Source organism: Antrostomus carolinensis, unplaced genomic scaffold (assembly GCF_000700745.2).
Source record: "Antrostomus carolinensis isolate BGI_N321 unplaced genomic scaffold, ASM70074v2 scaffold30133, whole genome shotgun sequence".
NCBI lineage: Eukaryota > Metazoa > Chordata > Aves > Caprimulgiformes > Caprimulgidae > Antrostomus > Antrostomus carolinensis.
This window is the reverse complement of record NW_010307829.1, coordinates 29832-46985: the sequence shown is the minus strand read 5'-3', so window position 1 is coordinate 46985 and position 17154 is coordinate 29832. Positions and strand designations below refer to the sequence as shown.

General features: G+C 38.3%; 1 protein-coding gene across 1 annotated transcript in view; it reads right to left on the bottom strand.

Moving 5' to 3' along the window:
* MPPED2 (metallophosphoesterase domain containing 2) overlaps positions 1-17154 on the bottom strand; it is a 97584-nt gene that overhangs the window by 54095 nt on the left and 26335 nt on the right. The window contains exon 2 of the mRNA XM_010165589.1: positions 12125-12306. Coding sequence (XP_010163891.1) covers positions 12125-12306 — 182 coding nt within the window. The remainder of the gene's footprint in view (positions 1-12124; positions 12307-17154) is intronic.

Genomic DNA, 17154 nt, shown 5'->3' with positions numbered 1-17154 from the left:
AAAGCAATGCATAAAGGACTAGCACGACTGCTTCAGTGCTCCGTGTGCACCTTCAAAGAGATCCTTTAAATGAAATAGCATTCACCTGGGAAAATATATCAGGTTTTCAGGAAAGAACATCTTTTGTCTGGCACAGCTGAAGGTGTTCCTCTAAACAGAATTACCCCATATTTACACTTATAATAAGATCTGCACCTAACCCCCTGTAGTTTAAGGTCTATAGTGCACGTATAATGCACATACACAGAAATATTTTGTCCAACAGAATTTTACATTTTCTCTTGTGATCAATATCTTAATGTACCAGGGCTGACAAGTTTTAGACCAATTTCAGCTTGATGTGGTTTTGAATGGCTCAGATCTTGAACTCCGAATTCCAGGGCTGAGAATGGGAACATAAACTCTGCCTTCACAGTGCCACTGGGGCTAAGTGGAAATGTTCTCCTTGGAACCTGATTAAAACTAAATTGAACAGGAATATTTTTGGTTACTATTACATTAGGCTAAAATATAGAAATGAACCCTAATATTATCTAAATCTAATAAGAAAAAGCCATCTCTATTTCAAAACTTTCAAAGCATTCTCTATAAATCCATCACAGATCAATTTACATGGTACTTTTGCCAATAAGCAAAACGAAATCACAGGTTCCAATTGGTTTAACTCATATTGGAAAGTGCGAAAGCAAATACTAGAAAATGCAATTACTGCAAACAAACTCCATTTTCTCCACTCAGGAGGGAATTTCAGGGAACATTTTATTGCCCTCAAATAATATTTCTAAAGGCATCAATACACAATTCTATTTGCTTTTCGGAGTCCCCTCACACTATATAACCTAATCCTCTATCAAGGAACTCACCAGATTTTGAAATAATATATTGGTTGTTGATATTACCTTGTGCACGCACATATTGTATCAATTTAAATGATTTTTCTCCATGAATCTTAAGAAAATAAAAAACCAACAGTCACCAACACAAACAGATCTGGACCTACTTTTCACAACATACCCTTTGTCTCTGTAATTTACAATTCCAATTATGTCCTTTTTTTCTACAATAAATGAATAAAAGCCATCCAAAAGGAGGTCATCTTGAGAAACAATTATGCAGAAAGTAATTAAGCTAATCATAATTATCACAGACAATGTCTTGGTATTTTCATGAACATATATTTTCACACTGCAAAAGGCCAGCAAATGCTAAGGACAAGATTTTCCAGACAAAGAAAAATCTTTATTTAAAAGAGAAACAAGTCTGGATATCAGTTCTTCACTACTTACTGTACTTACTAAAGGAAATGAGAATTATGAATACAGAACCCAGATCTAGATTCTACCCCAAATTTTTCTGCCTTTTTGACAGGGACCTTTATCTGAGCATCAGAGCTTCCTTTGCTGACCACAGGACTGAAAACCACATCTCTATCAGGATACTTCCAATATCTGCCTACCTATCTTAAGACAGGCACTGCTCTTTGAATTTCAGTGGATAAGCCTACGTGCTGAAATACCTCCTAACTGGCCTTCCTAGCCTTGTTACTACAAGTGCACAGGCCCTCTACAGCAGCTGTCTCTGCTCCTTTATAAGGATAATATTAAGCACCTAACCTACTTAGGTAATGAAATGTTTTTAAACCAAGTTAAATGGGTATGTGAGATTTATGGTACTTGTATGTGTGAATTTGAATTTACAGTAACATTTTCACAAGGTGCTGCAAAATCTGTATGATGTAGCATCTGTAGTTTTCTTTTGCGCACAGAAGTACACCGAGGATTCTGGTACATGAATAAATATTTCTCTGTAATTAAACACTACCATTAACTGTTGGGGCATGCAGCACTTGCAATATTTCATCTCGTGTGCTTTCTGCAGAGTAGGGTCTCTTTTGACTTACTAATTTTAGTCATCATTTCTAGACTTTTTTTTTAAAAAACAGAGGGGGGAAGGAAAAAAGCAATGGAAAAAACCTGCTGTGAAAAGGCATGATATACAGACCTTAAGTTTTGCTGAATAAAACGACGACAACTATAGTCAACCAGAGCTGGTCATTAAGACAAAGCACTAAGAGAACGTCCTATTTCAGCCACTTACAAAAAGGTAAAAATGTATTTCTTATTTATACTCCTTTCTGCTAAGGTTTTGCCCTTTCACCTCAAAGGCAAGCATCATTGTTTTTACAGCTGGCTTCACGGAAGCATTTGTTTATGAATAGCTATATTGCTTCCACTATAACCCTACACACATCCTCTCGAGTAACTCAGATGCCAGGACCCATTTTACCATAGACAGAGGTGTCGGTCATCAGCTCAGTGGCTCTTCCCTTGCTCTGTCCCCAGGGCATCCCCTCAGCCACCCTTGCTCAGGCAATCCCTCCCCACCTGTCACGCACCAGCTAATGGCACAGGATTATAATTTACAACCAGGAGACTGCAAATGGCAAACGGCTTTTCCTGCAGTGCTAGTCTGGGAATTATTTCACCTGGGGTTTTATGAAGGGACGTTAGTCCAGGACCACGAGTATGGCTACAGCTCCATGTTTTATTTCCAGCGACCACTGAAGCTTGCAGCAGGGACAGAGGAGAGCAGAAGGAACTAACTTCTTCCCCACAATGCTCAGGAGACATTTCTTGCACAAAAATGCAGGAAACTTCATGGTTGCCTTGCAGCTCCTCTGCTCCTCTGTCCGCAGTGAAGGCAAATCCCAAATGCTCCTTAGGGAGTGGGGAGCCTTAATAGTAATGTATGAAGGAGAGCAGCTCAGGTAAAAGTAAGGAAGTATGGGGAATTTTTATCATTTGCAGTTCTCTTTAAACTAAAACTCTCTGTTGTTGGCTGGTTACACACACAAAAAAAAATAAAATTAATGGCAACATTCAGGAGAAGAGCAACTATTGCACTCTGATACCCAGCTTGGGCTGTAATATTAAAGATTCTGGTTCACTAGAAAAGATATACATAATTGTGAGGTCTTTCAGGTTCACTTATCAACAGTTACAGGAAATTCAAAATACAGTGTGCTCCTGAGCTCTCATTTCTTAATTTTATTAACTTGGGAAAAAATGAAGCTCTGGAAAAAGCAGGTGAATCTCCACTACTTCACATCCCTGTGCTGTCATTTGTCTCCCTCTTCTTTGTGGCTTCCATCCCTCCCCCAGTTTGATGTTATTTTGTTCTCTCCTGTGTTGCCTTTGCATCTTCTTGCCTCTCTCCTTATATTACTGACCCCTGTTGTGCTGCTTTGTTCCTCCTCTACTAAATGTACCATCAATAGTAAGTGAGGGTTTGGTAACCGTCACCTCACAGCTGGGGTGCAGGATGAGAAAAGAGAGACCAGCAGAGCTCAGTAAAGTGAGGCACTGAAGTGACCTGAGCCTCAACAGGATCTCCAGTCCTGAGAAACTCAGTTTCCAAAGCTGTGGAAGGGCCACCAGGAACCAGCATGTTTGTGAGCCAAACCAGGTGTTTGTGAGCCAAACACCAAGGCCAGCCCAGGGCCATGGGACGTGGCAGCAGAGCCAGTCCTCCCAGCCTTGCACCAGGGTCACCAAGAGAAGATGCTGCCTGTAGGTCTTGTAACCATCCTACAGAGCAAGCACCTTTATTCACGCTGTCATGCTGAGGATGACAAAGCAGAACAAAGGAAACACAAACTCCTTCGGCTCTAAGAGAAGAGGTTCTCTTCATTTTCTCCCCACCAGAGCGCCCACAAATATAACACCTATCCTCTGAAATCAATACACTCCTTAAATACAGATTTCAGGCTTTTTTAACAGGCACGAAGGGAGTGGGTGGGAGAGGTGGAGGTCTTTCTTTTGCAGCCCTTTTTGTGCAAAGGCACATCTTTCCTGATAGATAAAACGCATGTAGAATTTGTCCAAGTTCAAATACTCAGCTTCAGCCCACTGCAACAAGAGGGTTAATTGACCAGCTATGCAGGCTGGTTATAGCCAGCAAGAAGCAACAACCTATTTTTCTTTAACAAAAAAAAAAGTCATCAGTAATTCTTGGAACATTTATTAACCCCCTAATATAGGCAATTACTGTAAGATAAAGGTCTGCCAGTCTTGCATTAACATAAAGTGCTGCATGTTGCTTTTCTACAGCACAGTAATGCCCGCAACAGTGTGAATAAATGCTAACATTTGAGTTTTAAGCTTGATTCAACCCCCTCCAATCTAACATTTTTAGCAGATCTTCACTCTCAGTGGCTGACCATAAAAAAAAAAAAAAAAAAAAAAAAAAAAAAATCATTTTATACAAGCCAGAAAAATTCAGGATGGCATTTCACTGAGATACTGTTTGGTAGCTCAGTTTAAGGAAATCTCACGCATTTCCTAAGATGCAGAACTGAAAAGATGAATAGGGGTGGGAAGCACAAAACCCAAAGATCGTTCCTGCTGTCTGCAAGGTTCTGTAGTTGCATACAACATTAAAAAACAACAAAAACAACCCCAAAACAAAAAAAACCCCCCACAACAACAACAACAAAAAAAACCACAAACAACAAAACAAAACAGTGGTGATTAAAGAAAGGGCTTAGTAATAGACAGGACATTGCCAACCAGCTTTAAATTGAATTACACAGCCTGCTAATCTTTATGATGAAATAAAATTTCTTTGAACACTACACATTATACTAAAATCTGCAGTGCTTTCTCCCCCAGCCCCAATCTCTCTCTCTGCTCAAAGCAACTCCTCCACCCTGAAACCATTGTTCTTTCTAAGTTTTTGTGATGCTCTACTAACAGAAAGAATTCTTATTTTTAATTAGATATTGTTAATATGGTGTGCATGATGTGAAAATTTAGGAGAGAGGCATTTTTGCACTTTGCATTTTTGACGCAAGATTTAATTTGTAAGTGACAAAACAAATTGATGGTGTGTAAAGAATACATACTTTGACTGCTTTCCACTGAAATCATCCTCATGTTATGATATGCAGCTGCAGCAGCAATGCTGGAGGAAGAGACTGATGACAATGTCTATAAAACTTTCTATTTGGGTGGCATTACTTGTTTCATGCCTGGTCAATACAACAACTATAAATCTTTGTTCTGTTTTAAAGTGGATTTGCGGGAAAGAGGGGAATTGAAAGGAAGAATTATTTTGGTTATTTTATAAATTTGTTTTGGTTATGGTTTGTTATTTGAAAGCTGATCATCCCCCCTTTTAAGACAACAGCAGTCCAGGGAAGCAGATCCAAGAAATGACTGAGCAATTATTGTGATTGAAAGTCCTATCCAACCATTGTGCAATACTTTCCAGTGCTTGCTGGCTCCTTTCTTTCATTGAAAATTACCAAATAAGTATGTTAGGTTTAAACATATAAAGAGCCACTCAATCCAGAACATTATTCTCTTTGAAAGCACATTTCACCTGAGCCAAGTTTTCTAATGGCTGTCAAATAACACCTTAATGTTTGGTTTTACTGGTCATGGCAGGTAGTTCACAACTTGTACAGAAAATTTTACACTGTATCTCTAGTAAATTACTGAATATAGGTTAGAAAAGAGTTGCTCTGTATGCCATTAACAGGTAGTAAAAAGTGTATTGTGAAATTTCTTTATAAAAAGTTGGCAAGAGTAACAAGAGCAAAACAAGAAACTACTGATCAGATATGAATAAACTTACACTGCTCCTCATGCACAAATTCTACTTTAGTCAGTGGAAATTTTACTATCTTGACACTCATTTCTGTACAATTTCTTCTATTTTTACCTTTTAAGTTATACTTCTAGGTTTCTGTTTTCCACAGAGCATCTAGTATCTGACTCAGTGCAAGGGATAAATATGAAGAGGCAGCTATAATAACCATAGCACAAAAGCAGAATTTTGCCCTTTTTTTTCACTTTTGTTTTCACATTTCACTGTAGATTGCTATGCAAGGCAAGCATTATTCAGCATATTACCAATAATCCACATGGCTGTATCTTCCCCACTATTTTATAAATACAATAAAATGTAACATTCAAATTTTTTTTGTATTCCCCTGAGAAGGAAAAAAATTAAAATTAGTATTAATACATCTAAAAAAGGTGTCTGCAAATAAAAGCTGAGCACTGATGATTAATTTAGTCAGGCCAGATGGGAATTTAAAACTTAATACAAATAAGAATTTAACTGTGGCATTAAACACAGTTCTAGTTAGAACAAAAGCAAAGGAAATATTCTTTAGTGATACTGTAACAAAATCTAAATAAACTTGGAAGAAGCTTTTAAAAACTTTACCATAAATCAGAGCGAGATGCATAACTCTGAGAACTAAATAAGTAAAAAACCCACTAAACAATAAAAACTTGGAAGACTCTATATTTCATTTTACAAATCAGGGTGTGTCGGGGGGGGGGAATGTGTGTGGTGTGTTAATGAAACTGCATCAGCATAGTCCACACTCGTTATATTCAGCATCTATTAGCAACTGCAATTAATAATCAAATAGACACAATAATATTGTCTGTACAGGCTTGCCAGTGCACCTTCACATCTCCATTATTCTCCAGTGCAGAGCATCTCTGAACCAGGCAGCCAGCATGGTCTGGATCCTGCAAACCACAGGAACTCCTCACAGTGTCAGAGGGACAGCAGAATGCCAACACCAACAGAAGAGGCATCTGCCTTCAGCAGCCAGCTCAACCTCTTATTAAAATAAGTGGATCTCTTTCCAGTGTCTGAAGCTTAAAGAAGCTCCTCACCAGAGCCACTCACAGAAGACATAGCTGTTTTCAGAATTAGACTAATAGATTTTCCAGGGAGTTGCTTCCCTCTCTCCCAGAACAGCTGTGCAAAACTCATACATACTTACAGGATTAAAGCCACCTCAGCATCTTCTTTCACTTGCAATGAATACAATTTTTTTTTTCAAGTGCTAAGAGTTTGGTTCATCAAAATGGTATTTTATGTTTAGTCAATAAATCATTCTAGCTATAACAACTAGAGCAATATAGGGTTCAAAATATGCTCCAGATGGTAAAAACACAAATCAGAAATAAAGTAATTTATAAAAATAGGAAGAGATTTGTTTTTATTGCCATAATTTTACTTTAAAATATTCATAAGCTTCCTTCTGGATCTAAATTAGTTCAGAGTACTTTAAGCTAATACCTCTCTGTATTTGGAAAAATTTAGAGCTTATTGGTCTGTTTTTATAAAAAAGTGCCATGTCAGACGCTAAAATAATTCACATCAGAAATATACTTCTACGGAGCAAAAGTTCACAAGAACAAATACTTCATCACAATGAAACTGGTTTCGGTGTACATTAGCAAAAGGAACACACACAAAACTCTAAATGAAATATGCCCAGACAGGAGATGAAACCTAGACAAAATGAGGGAATAACTGAGTCAGACCAGAGAGACTGAGAAAATACAAGAGGAATGTGACCCTAATTATTATTTTTAAACAGTGATAAGAAAGGAGCTTGATCTTACTATTATACTATTTTGTTACAGTTCATTTTTTTTCAGATTAAATTAGCCTGTCTTCAAGATCAAACACTATTTTGGCAGGTGCCTGGCTTAGAGTTTTGAATATAATTTCAAGTTTCTACAAAGTAACACAGAAATCTAAGCACAGACTGGAACCACGCGTCTGTCCACATCTCTGAGAGCAACAGCACATTTCCAGTGCTCTTCCCATTTTGTCATCTGTTCCCCATAACAGCCAGCAATTCCAGGCTAAAGCTGCTATTTTCAATAACTAAACATTCATACAAAACTGAACTTTAAAAGAACTGATAATATGTTTCTGGGGACCACATCCACATATGAAGAGTGTAACAAGAAAACCTCCACATTAAAACAGTACAATTATTCTTTCCTTCTCATTTTAAATAACATGATGGAGGAACTACACCACAGAAGAAAAGGCTGAATTTTTATTTTAGCTCTATCAACAGTGTTTACACTAAAGGCAAGGATATATTACAAGTAAAGAAATATTTTTTTCAGTACAAACCCATATGTATTTGGCCACTAAACCATTCACAGAGTTCTTCAATTCATTATCCCACAGAAATTAAAAGAAACATGCATTCAAAACAAAAGCAAGACATGAAAGAAAAAACATGAACAGTCAAGTTGCTAAAGCCCAGAACAACTCAAAAAAACTACCCAAATTCAACCCTCAGCTCCACAGACATCAACCAGCAGTAATTTCACCTAATGGATTTACTGATATCCACCACTGCAGAATTTTGCCTAGTTTGTCCAGTAACGTGCCTTATATTGGAAATCTTGCATGAGGGGAAAAAAAAATAATAGAAAAAAAATGAAATGAAGACAGTAAGAGATAACCACTAGAAAAAAAAGTGTCTATTTGAGAAAAATTACTAAACCAGATGCAAATTATTCACACAAGTAAGGATATGCACAATCAGGCCCATACTAATTGAGCACAATAAACATATTGTCACTCATTAAAGAGCTATCTGCCTGAATTTATCTTTGCTTTCTCTTCAACTCTTATGAGTTATTCAATCACTTCCCATCACGCAGGAAAGGAAATATTGCACTATGAAGACAGAGCTATAATTAGATATTCCTGTAGTTCATTTCCCATATATGACTGAATGAGAATGGATGGGAAAAATATGAACAGTGATAGCAACAGGACATTGAAACATTCAGAAAGAAATATACTGGGCATAGAATAACATCTTAATTCTTCCTCAGCACATAATGCTGTGTTTACTGCAAGGTCAGTTAAGTTACTATAAGAGATTTTTAATGAAAACAATTATAAATTTAAAATAACTGTGTTTAAAGCATTTAACAGTCACTAAGGTCAAGTGATTACAGCAGTTACAAGACCCAAGGGACATGTTCACACCAAAACAAAAGTGAATAAATTACCTCAGCCAGTGTATGTAATCACTAAGTGACCACAGAGGTTATTCAGTGTATGAACCCAGACGACTTCCATGCAAAACCAATAATGAAAATGTATCAGCCAAAGGGAAAAAAAGCATAAGAATTAGTAAAAGTTGCAGGAAGAGCTGAGAGCTGAGAAGAGCAGGAAAGAGGCTGTGGAAAGCATGTCCCATGATTTGGCTGCAGAGATGAGGCAGAAGGAATGAAAATGAATGAAAATGATTTGTTAATGAAATAGATGCTGAACATTTTCCTCAGGTGAGATATCCCAAGAGTTGCAAAGGGATGCAATACCCACAAAATATAAAATTGTAGGGTTGACAGAAGTGTTTTCAGTCTTGTGTAATCCTGGCATACAAAACACCCAGGGAAGTACAAGTGAGGCAGGGCTTCAGAATAATAATGTTTTAACTTTTCCCTTGGCTTTACTGCCAAGAAAATTATGGATAGTTAGTGTGTTTTAGTTATCCCATTATATAATCCTAGTGCAGATGAGGCCCTGTTGTTTTACCACAGGGTAGGTAAAATAAGCTGCAGAATGAAGCCTAGCTTTGATCTCGCTTCTCTCCCTCAAGGTATAAACGATACAAATGCCTTGTCTTCATTACTGCTTTACAACACAATTGCCAGTGGAGAAAACCCTGCACACAAAAGATATGAAACCCCCTTTCTATAAGGACAACGCTGTATTTGATGGGAGTTCTCAGTGCACTGCTTTGGAAGAAGGTTCCTACCAACTATGATGAAAAAAGATGCCTCCCACTATGTGGTAGAAGAAAAATCCTGCTTGTTCCTGCCTGCCACCGATACCTATTTTTCAAACTGTTAAATGTCATCACCTCGCAAACATGAAGGTATTAATCTTCACTATATGCACAGTAAACAGTAAAATATAATTACTCCCATTTTGCAGATATAAGTCTGAAAGTGGCAAAAGGGCATGCCTGACTTCACAGTGTTTTAATTCCAGATTAGGAGAGGACAGCCCCGGAGAAAGTGTTCACCAATGTGACAAGATTCCACAGGGGAATCAGTTTGCTGCCTCACCTTATGCTAGAATCCTAATAATGGTTTTGTCATATATATATGAAAATGCAAGTGGACCCTGTGAATGGGAGAAGGAAAAAAAAATAAAAATGAAATAACAAAAGAAGTTTTCTCTGTACCTGGAATATGAAAGCCTGAGGACAAAGCCCGTAGGTTCTCACACTGTCAAAGCTTCCAGTTTCAATGACACCAACTGCCAAAGAATGCAAAACCTGCTGTCTCAGATAAATACTATACTGACTTCTACAACAATGATATATATGCTGAGAAAGCCCCATGGTCAATTATTGAGGCTGGAACAAACCCTATTCAAAGGGTAATAATTCTGTTGCAAATTTTAAACCAAGGATCTACGTGATAAAATAACATCATTATGAAACACCTGTTAAATACAAGGATTGCCAAGTGGCTGCCAATACTGTAAGATTCCACACAAAAGGGTGAAAACACACTAGCACTAGCAGCTTACTTGTTTTGGCTTTCAGCAGTACTGAGTTAGCGATTTCAAATGCCAGGCTCAGGGCATGGGCTCTGGCTGTATCAAAATAATACTTGTGAAATGACCCAAAGTCCAAAGAGGAACTTTGGCAGCCAGACACTGCTCTTCGCAGCATATTCAGGGTAGACTTTGGAGGTCTGTGCTCTCCAGAAAGTGATTCCTTTCCTCGAGCTGCCTGGCATCTGTTACAGCTGAACCTCATTGAACAGCAGTGGGGCACAGCTTCTCTGTAGGGACTGAAGCTTGGTGGGACCACACCGCCTACTCCCAGTGAAGCTGTGCATCCTCCCACTGCCCCTACCTTGCTTGGTCCTCCTCCTTCACAACACTAACATTTACATGTTATCACAAAGAATGCTCAAAAGTGTCTTCCCTCAACCTATATACATATCCACCCACTTCTCCTACCACTTCTTATTTCCCAGTCCTGAAATTACATTCCTAGAAAAAGGATAGTTTAGAGCCCATAAAATCTAGTGCCACTTTCCAGAAATAAGACCTATAAAATTAATTACAGTAATATGGCAGTATCTGGAAGCCTCAATCCCACATGCACAGCAACAAAAAGAAAGAAAAACATTATTTAAAATTGGGCTATGGAAATCAGAGGAAGTCAGAGGGAAGATTAAAAAGAACAATATGGAGAAAACGCAAAAGAAGTTTAAAAATACAGAGAATACGGAAGCTCTTCTCTTTAAAAATTCCTTTTGTAAATCCAAATGTTCTTAACTTATCTCTTGAAGGGTCAGCCAAGGAACTCCAATCGAATAAAATGGTGCTATTAAAGGCATGCAGAGATGTGGCCATCATACAGCAGGCAAGAGAGAGTGCAGTGATGGAAGCAAAGCATGATAACAAAGCTATGGTTGCACAGGTTTTTACATAATGCTGTAAATTCATTCTAATGTTTTTTGAAAATCAGCTGCTCAAGTCACCTTCACCTCTGACTGTTTCTAAGGCAGGTGGTGACACGGTAGTACACAGCCAGCCTACCAGTGGCATTTACAACAGAAGCATCCTGCACAAGTTCCTTTCCTTCATTTTGGTCTTCTGCTGTCACAATTTAATTACCTTCATCTGTAGCCATACGCTGTCAAGGCACCACTGTCAACTACAGCAGAATACAAACAGCGTTCTACCAAAGCAGCATTGAGTGCTTGCATTCAAATTTAAAATGCCAGTTACTCTAACTCAAAGGGGCAATCATGTGAATACCACCCCCAAAAAGTTCTCCTCTTCCAAACAGTATTACTGATTTTGCTATGCTGTATTGTGGGAAGAAGGACTTTCATCACTTCCAAATACGTTGTAACTTTCAGTACTGCTTTCAATTATGGTAAACCAAAAATACAGCGAGCAGTATTTTTGGCTGTGGACATAAAACCCCATAGTTTCAACTCCTATGATGCTGTAGGCACTCATGAGGTGCCACCACCCCTCCCTGCACCCATGGAAGGCTATGGAGTCCTTGCTGTGGAATGACAGAATCTTTTCCCCCAAGATAATGCAGAAATACAGCAAAGTCTCTAAATTTGTCTTAATTAACAGAATCATACTGAGGCTAGAAACAGCACATCACATCAGAACAAGTGAAGCAAGGGTAGGGGCAGATTTTCAAGTGCTCTAATTCAATTAGGAGGCAGTGACTGACACTTGGACAGGAGAGGTTAATTGGGGTCACCAAAACGCAGTAATTCCTTACCTAACCAGTCATTAAACTTCTTAACCTCTGAGGGCAGTCCCAGTTCGGTGAAATCGCCTGTGTGGAGAAGGATGTCCCCATAAGGCATCTGGATGCCATCTGTTCTGGAGTGTGTGTCTGAGACGCAGACAAATCGCGTGTGGCCCGCTGGTTTTGGAGTGTCATATGGGATAGGGTCGACCCTAAAGCAGACACATAAAGATCTCGTAATAGTTACAAGGTTAAAACCCTCACATCTATTATTTCAGATAGCAACACAGATCTGTCTCTACATAAGCATGCATGCACACACATACACATCCATTTACACACACCATGCTAAAAGAAATGACTCTCTAATGCAACACTGCCAAAATCCAGAAGGGACCACAGTGTTTCTTAAATACTTTCCTGGTAAGGAAGGAAGATTAAAAAATACACAAGATCGGACAGTTTGTGATACTAAAGTTAATTTAAATATTGGGTAAAAATGGATTAGAGAGATTTTTGAATTCAGGTGTATTTTTTCCATCATCTCCCTCATAGACAAACAAGTGCATGGGCCATTAAACAACAGGTCTTGCAGGTGGGCCAGCAACTGGCTCTCACTTCAGCTGAGCAGCTTAGCATCTGGTTTTGTTCAAGGGCAAAAGCAATCCTACAGATTCCAGCAGGAATATTTGTTTACACACAATCAGGTACACTAAGGAGTGCTTTGATGAAGCTTGGAATTTGCAGAACTGAGTCTAAAGACAACTCTAACTCTCATGCAAAATCCTGAGCTCATCTTCCCAAATCTATGAAGTCAGGAACTGATGTGGTAGAGCACTAAGGAACCATAAATAAAACATTTTTGTATAGCCAATTATGTTAAAAATTTAGTTCAATTTATAAGCTACATTTGTTAATTTGATCTTATCAACTACATGTGACCCAGCATATAAGTTTGGTTTTGAGGTGCTTTGGGGTTTGTTTTTTAAATTTCAGTAGAACAGAGAAAAAGATAGGGAAGAGAAGTGCTTTATGCATACTTAGTGGTTGCAAGTTCTAAAATACAAAAATACAACTTAAAATACAAAAAGCAATCCATTGCCTACTTTGGAATGGCAATAAATATTTCTCCACAGAGTTACCATAATTTGATTAGCTCAATATTTGAATAGCACAGCATCTGGATTAACAAAACAGAAAACCCCATCCCAACTCCACCAAACATCAATCCATTCCATTGATGTGCCACTTTGATCATGGTTAGAGCTTAGCTTCAGCTAGAAATTTTGAGGTAAGGAGGAGTTATGTCAGAATATTAGTCCACTTACATCTCAAATCATCAGAGCAGTGAAACCAAGCTCTAAATATTTTAAAGCATCCAAAATAATGCTGTTCTAAGACTTATTGGGACAAACTGGCACAACAGATGTTCAAAAATCAGTGCCTGAAAGGAAAAAGAAATTAAGCAGGGTTTATTAGGTTTGCTCTCCACACTGAATAGAAAGAAAAACAAGCAACTAGCACACATCACTGTGAATCTGTTTTTCTGAAATCTCCATAGTTGTAATGAGATGCATGATCAGTAATAGAAAATAAAGCACAAATCCTATAGACTTTTGAAGTATTCCTTTATTTACTGAACTGTATTTACTATTTCTAGTAAACTAAATTAGTATTTACTAATCTAGGCCACAGTGGTTTTGTATTTGATGTCTTCCTCCCAATTACTGAAGGTAAGAGGAAACTTTTTAAATAGTACGTCACACAGTAAACATGGGGGTCTCCGAATCAACATTTCCACGCTTCCAAGTATGTACTCCAGATAATACACAAAACAACACCGACTTTCATCAGTACCACATACCTTGTTCAGATTGTCTCTGCCTGAGCTATGTTCAGCCCTGTCTGCCTCTGGGGAGTCCAGTTTTGTTTGTACACAGCAGCTCTGCTTTTGCTATTCTCTGCAGTTTGTTTCCAAACAAGCCCTGTTTTGCTTTAGGCAATCCTATTAGAGTATGACACCAGAATCTGGTTTAGGATTTTTCTATTCATGCAATGACTGGCTTACAGTAAATTCTATAATCGAAATTCATTACGTTCCTGACCCTTCTTCCTCCTCTTTACAAACACTATGATGTTGCCAAGTAACCTTTTTTCTACATCTTAGCTTAATTTCTTCTCTTATCCACTACTGCTTGCCTACTAAGTATTTGAAAGTGAGATACTGAAGGTTATTGTGTTCAGCCCATCAATTCATCTTACTCAAAATAGTCTTTCAATAGAAACTTAATAAAAGTGGTGTTATTGCCAGTCCTAAAGGCTCAAGTTTTCTTTTCATCCACAGCTACAGCATGGCAAACAGTAATGCGTGGTTTTTCTTTTTCACTGCATCATGAGAGGACTGGCCTCTGAACTTGTGAGATCAGCTACCACAGCAGGCGAGGCACTACCCTTTCACAGCTCTGGGTGACACTCTCCATCACCACCAAGTACTTTATTTTTTCACTACTGTCAAGCTGGCAGACTGAAACACTTCACAGATTCTTTGATCACTGCATTTGGAAAAGTACGCTCATGGCAAGATGCAGCAAATGTTATTCTAGAATAATTTAAATCTTCATAAGTTAGGATTAATACAGCAATCAGGAAATGGAAAATCACCTAACAAAATAGCCAAGTATCAAAATGAATGAGATTTTTTTGCCTTAAATTAGTAAATTACTTTGGGCACGTAACTTCCTTTACAAACATCTGTAATAGGTACTTTTCTATCCTAGGATATTTTGCACCTTAGAAAATCAGGCACTTAGGTGTTTTTTCAAAAGTTTATGTGAGATCCGTAATGAAATCCCATAAGGCAGTTGAGCAATGACTGCTTTCTGAGATCATGACAGTAATGCAAGATCTGTCACATTTAATGCATTTATGACAAGGGTTTAGAAATCAGAAGGGACAATGTAATCTTTATACGCTTCTACAAGGACTTTGTTTATCAGATAATTACTTGGCTTTACTAAACTGCCCTTACCATCAATTGTTTTCATTTAGAGTAAAAGTCCCTCAAGTACAAACCTCAAATTTACACTTGCTCACACACTGCTGCAGCTGAACCAAATGACAATGTCAACCAGGCTCTGATTTGGCTTGCTCATTTATGACTAATTAGTGTCTTCCTCCAAAACCACGGTTACCATGGCACTTCCAAGACGGCGAGGCCATGTAGGTAAGCAAAGCCAGTGCTGCCCCTTGCCCTGCCACCCCTGCCCAGGGCAGCCCATGCGTGGTGTTGGAGGGGCTGCTGGCACCTCATCCATCGGACTGCAAATTCTGTCATGGCTTTACTCTTTAATAGATATTAAGTAAGCAGCAATGAGCAATGCAGAAATTATCAAGGGGATTTTAACAGTGAGGTAGAAGGGCTGAATTCAGAAACTCACAGAGAAGGAAAACATTGGGCCTTTCACATCCACGGAGGCAAAGGTCTTGATTTAGGATGTCACACTATGGAACAGACACATTAGCTGTGTATTTCAGCTCAAGCTTACGACAGTTACTCATAATGATGTCTTATAAATCAGCAGCGTTAGAAAGGACCTCTGAGACCTAAAGGGCAATGCAGCCCTCCAAGGGACTTGGCTGCAGGCAGAATTACACTGGGACCCTGTTTTCAAAGTAAATTTAGAAAAGACACAAGCATCATTTTTCTGAAAGAAATAAAAGGTTTGATTGCAAAGGATAATTCTGCATAGGCTAGTTCAAATGTTGAAAATACAGGGCTCTGGCTGGGTCTGTGGGAATAGAGAGCTGAACCTCCAGCCTTTTCACTTCCTTGCTCTCTTGGGTTTTAAGATATGCAGACCCCAAATCCCCTCTTATAGAACAATTCCCAAGAAATCAATTCATCTATGAAGACAAAATAAAAATATTAAACATTACACCAGGTAGAATTTCCAGTTCCTAATGTCAAATAAATCACTGAGATGAATGCAGCACCTACACCGGACAAAACTTTTACAGATGCTGAAAATCCCACCCCCCTGCCCCAAAGCCTACAACTCAAACCAGCACTATTCCTACTTACAGTCCACCACTCTCTAAGCTGCTTCTGTTGGCTTTGCCACAGGTGAACAAGTCAGCAGTCAGTGCAGAAGTCCATGTAATTTTACTCTTTCCCAAGCTCACAAGATGCATGAACAGTTCCGTGATATAAGGGCCCATGTCCTTCCTAGACTGTGTCACATCATATGCTCTCTTTTTATCTCTTAATAATTTCTCCATTGGGTTATATCTGTGACTGAATTTGTGGGCTTGTTTTTTATGGCATCTAAATTAGTATTCATTATAGATCCATTTAAGCACAGACTTCATGTCTGTGTACCACATAAAATGTGTGTGTTGTTGCACTTACTGTTTTAGGAGTCAACTGGAGACACACTATCTAGTAACTACTCTATATTAAAAAACATATCTATATTACTAGTTTTTAAAAAACACCTATTCATACTTGTGATGAATAGTCATAGTTTTATTTATTTACAGTTTAGCTTCCTCTTGCAAAATCTTTCTATTCTTCCTGCTACTCCTGTTTTCAAAATTTGTAAATCAAACACTTTTTCAAAGAGCCAGTCAGCTTGGTATATTTATTTTAAGATTAAAATGCAAACATTTTCTGCAAAAAACACTTTAAAAAGCTTGTTTCTAAGTGCTGTTAGTTCCCCCCTCTCAGATAAGGCAAAAGATAATTTTGTTCAAACTAGAAAACAAAAGCAATATATTTTCTATATCTTCAGCTTTTTCTTTCTTTGAATTCATCCCTCTGCCTCTACACATGCTCCCTCTGGCACGGGAAGTTCAGGAGAAGAGAATAGCAGGTTTTGTGAAAACTCCTTGCTGTGCTACTTAAAGTAGCACTTTACTGTAGCCAAATCTCAGAGCTTTGTTATATTGTTATTGCTCTTAAAGCCAGTCCCAAATCCTGGAATTGGGTGATCATGTGAGACCTGTGGCTTAATTATTTTTGTCAAAATACATCAATAAGTCTCTCATTTGGAGAAGAACGC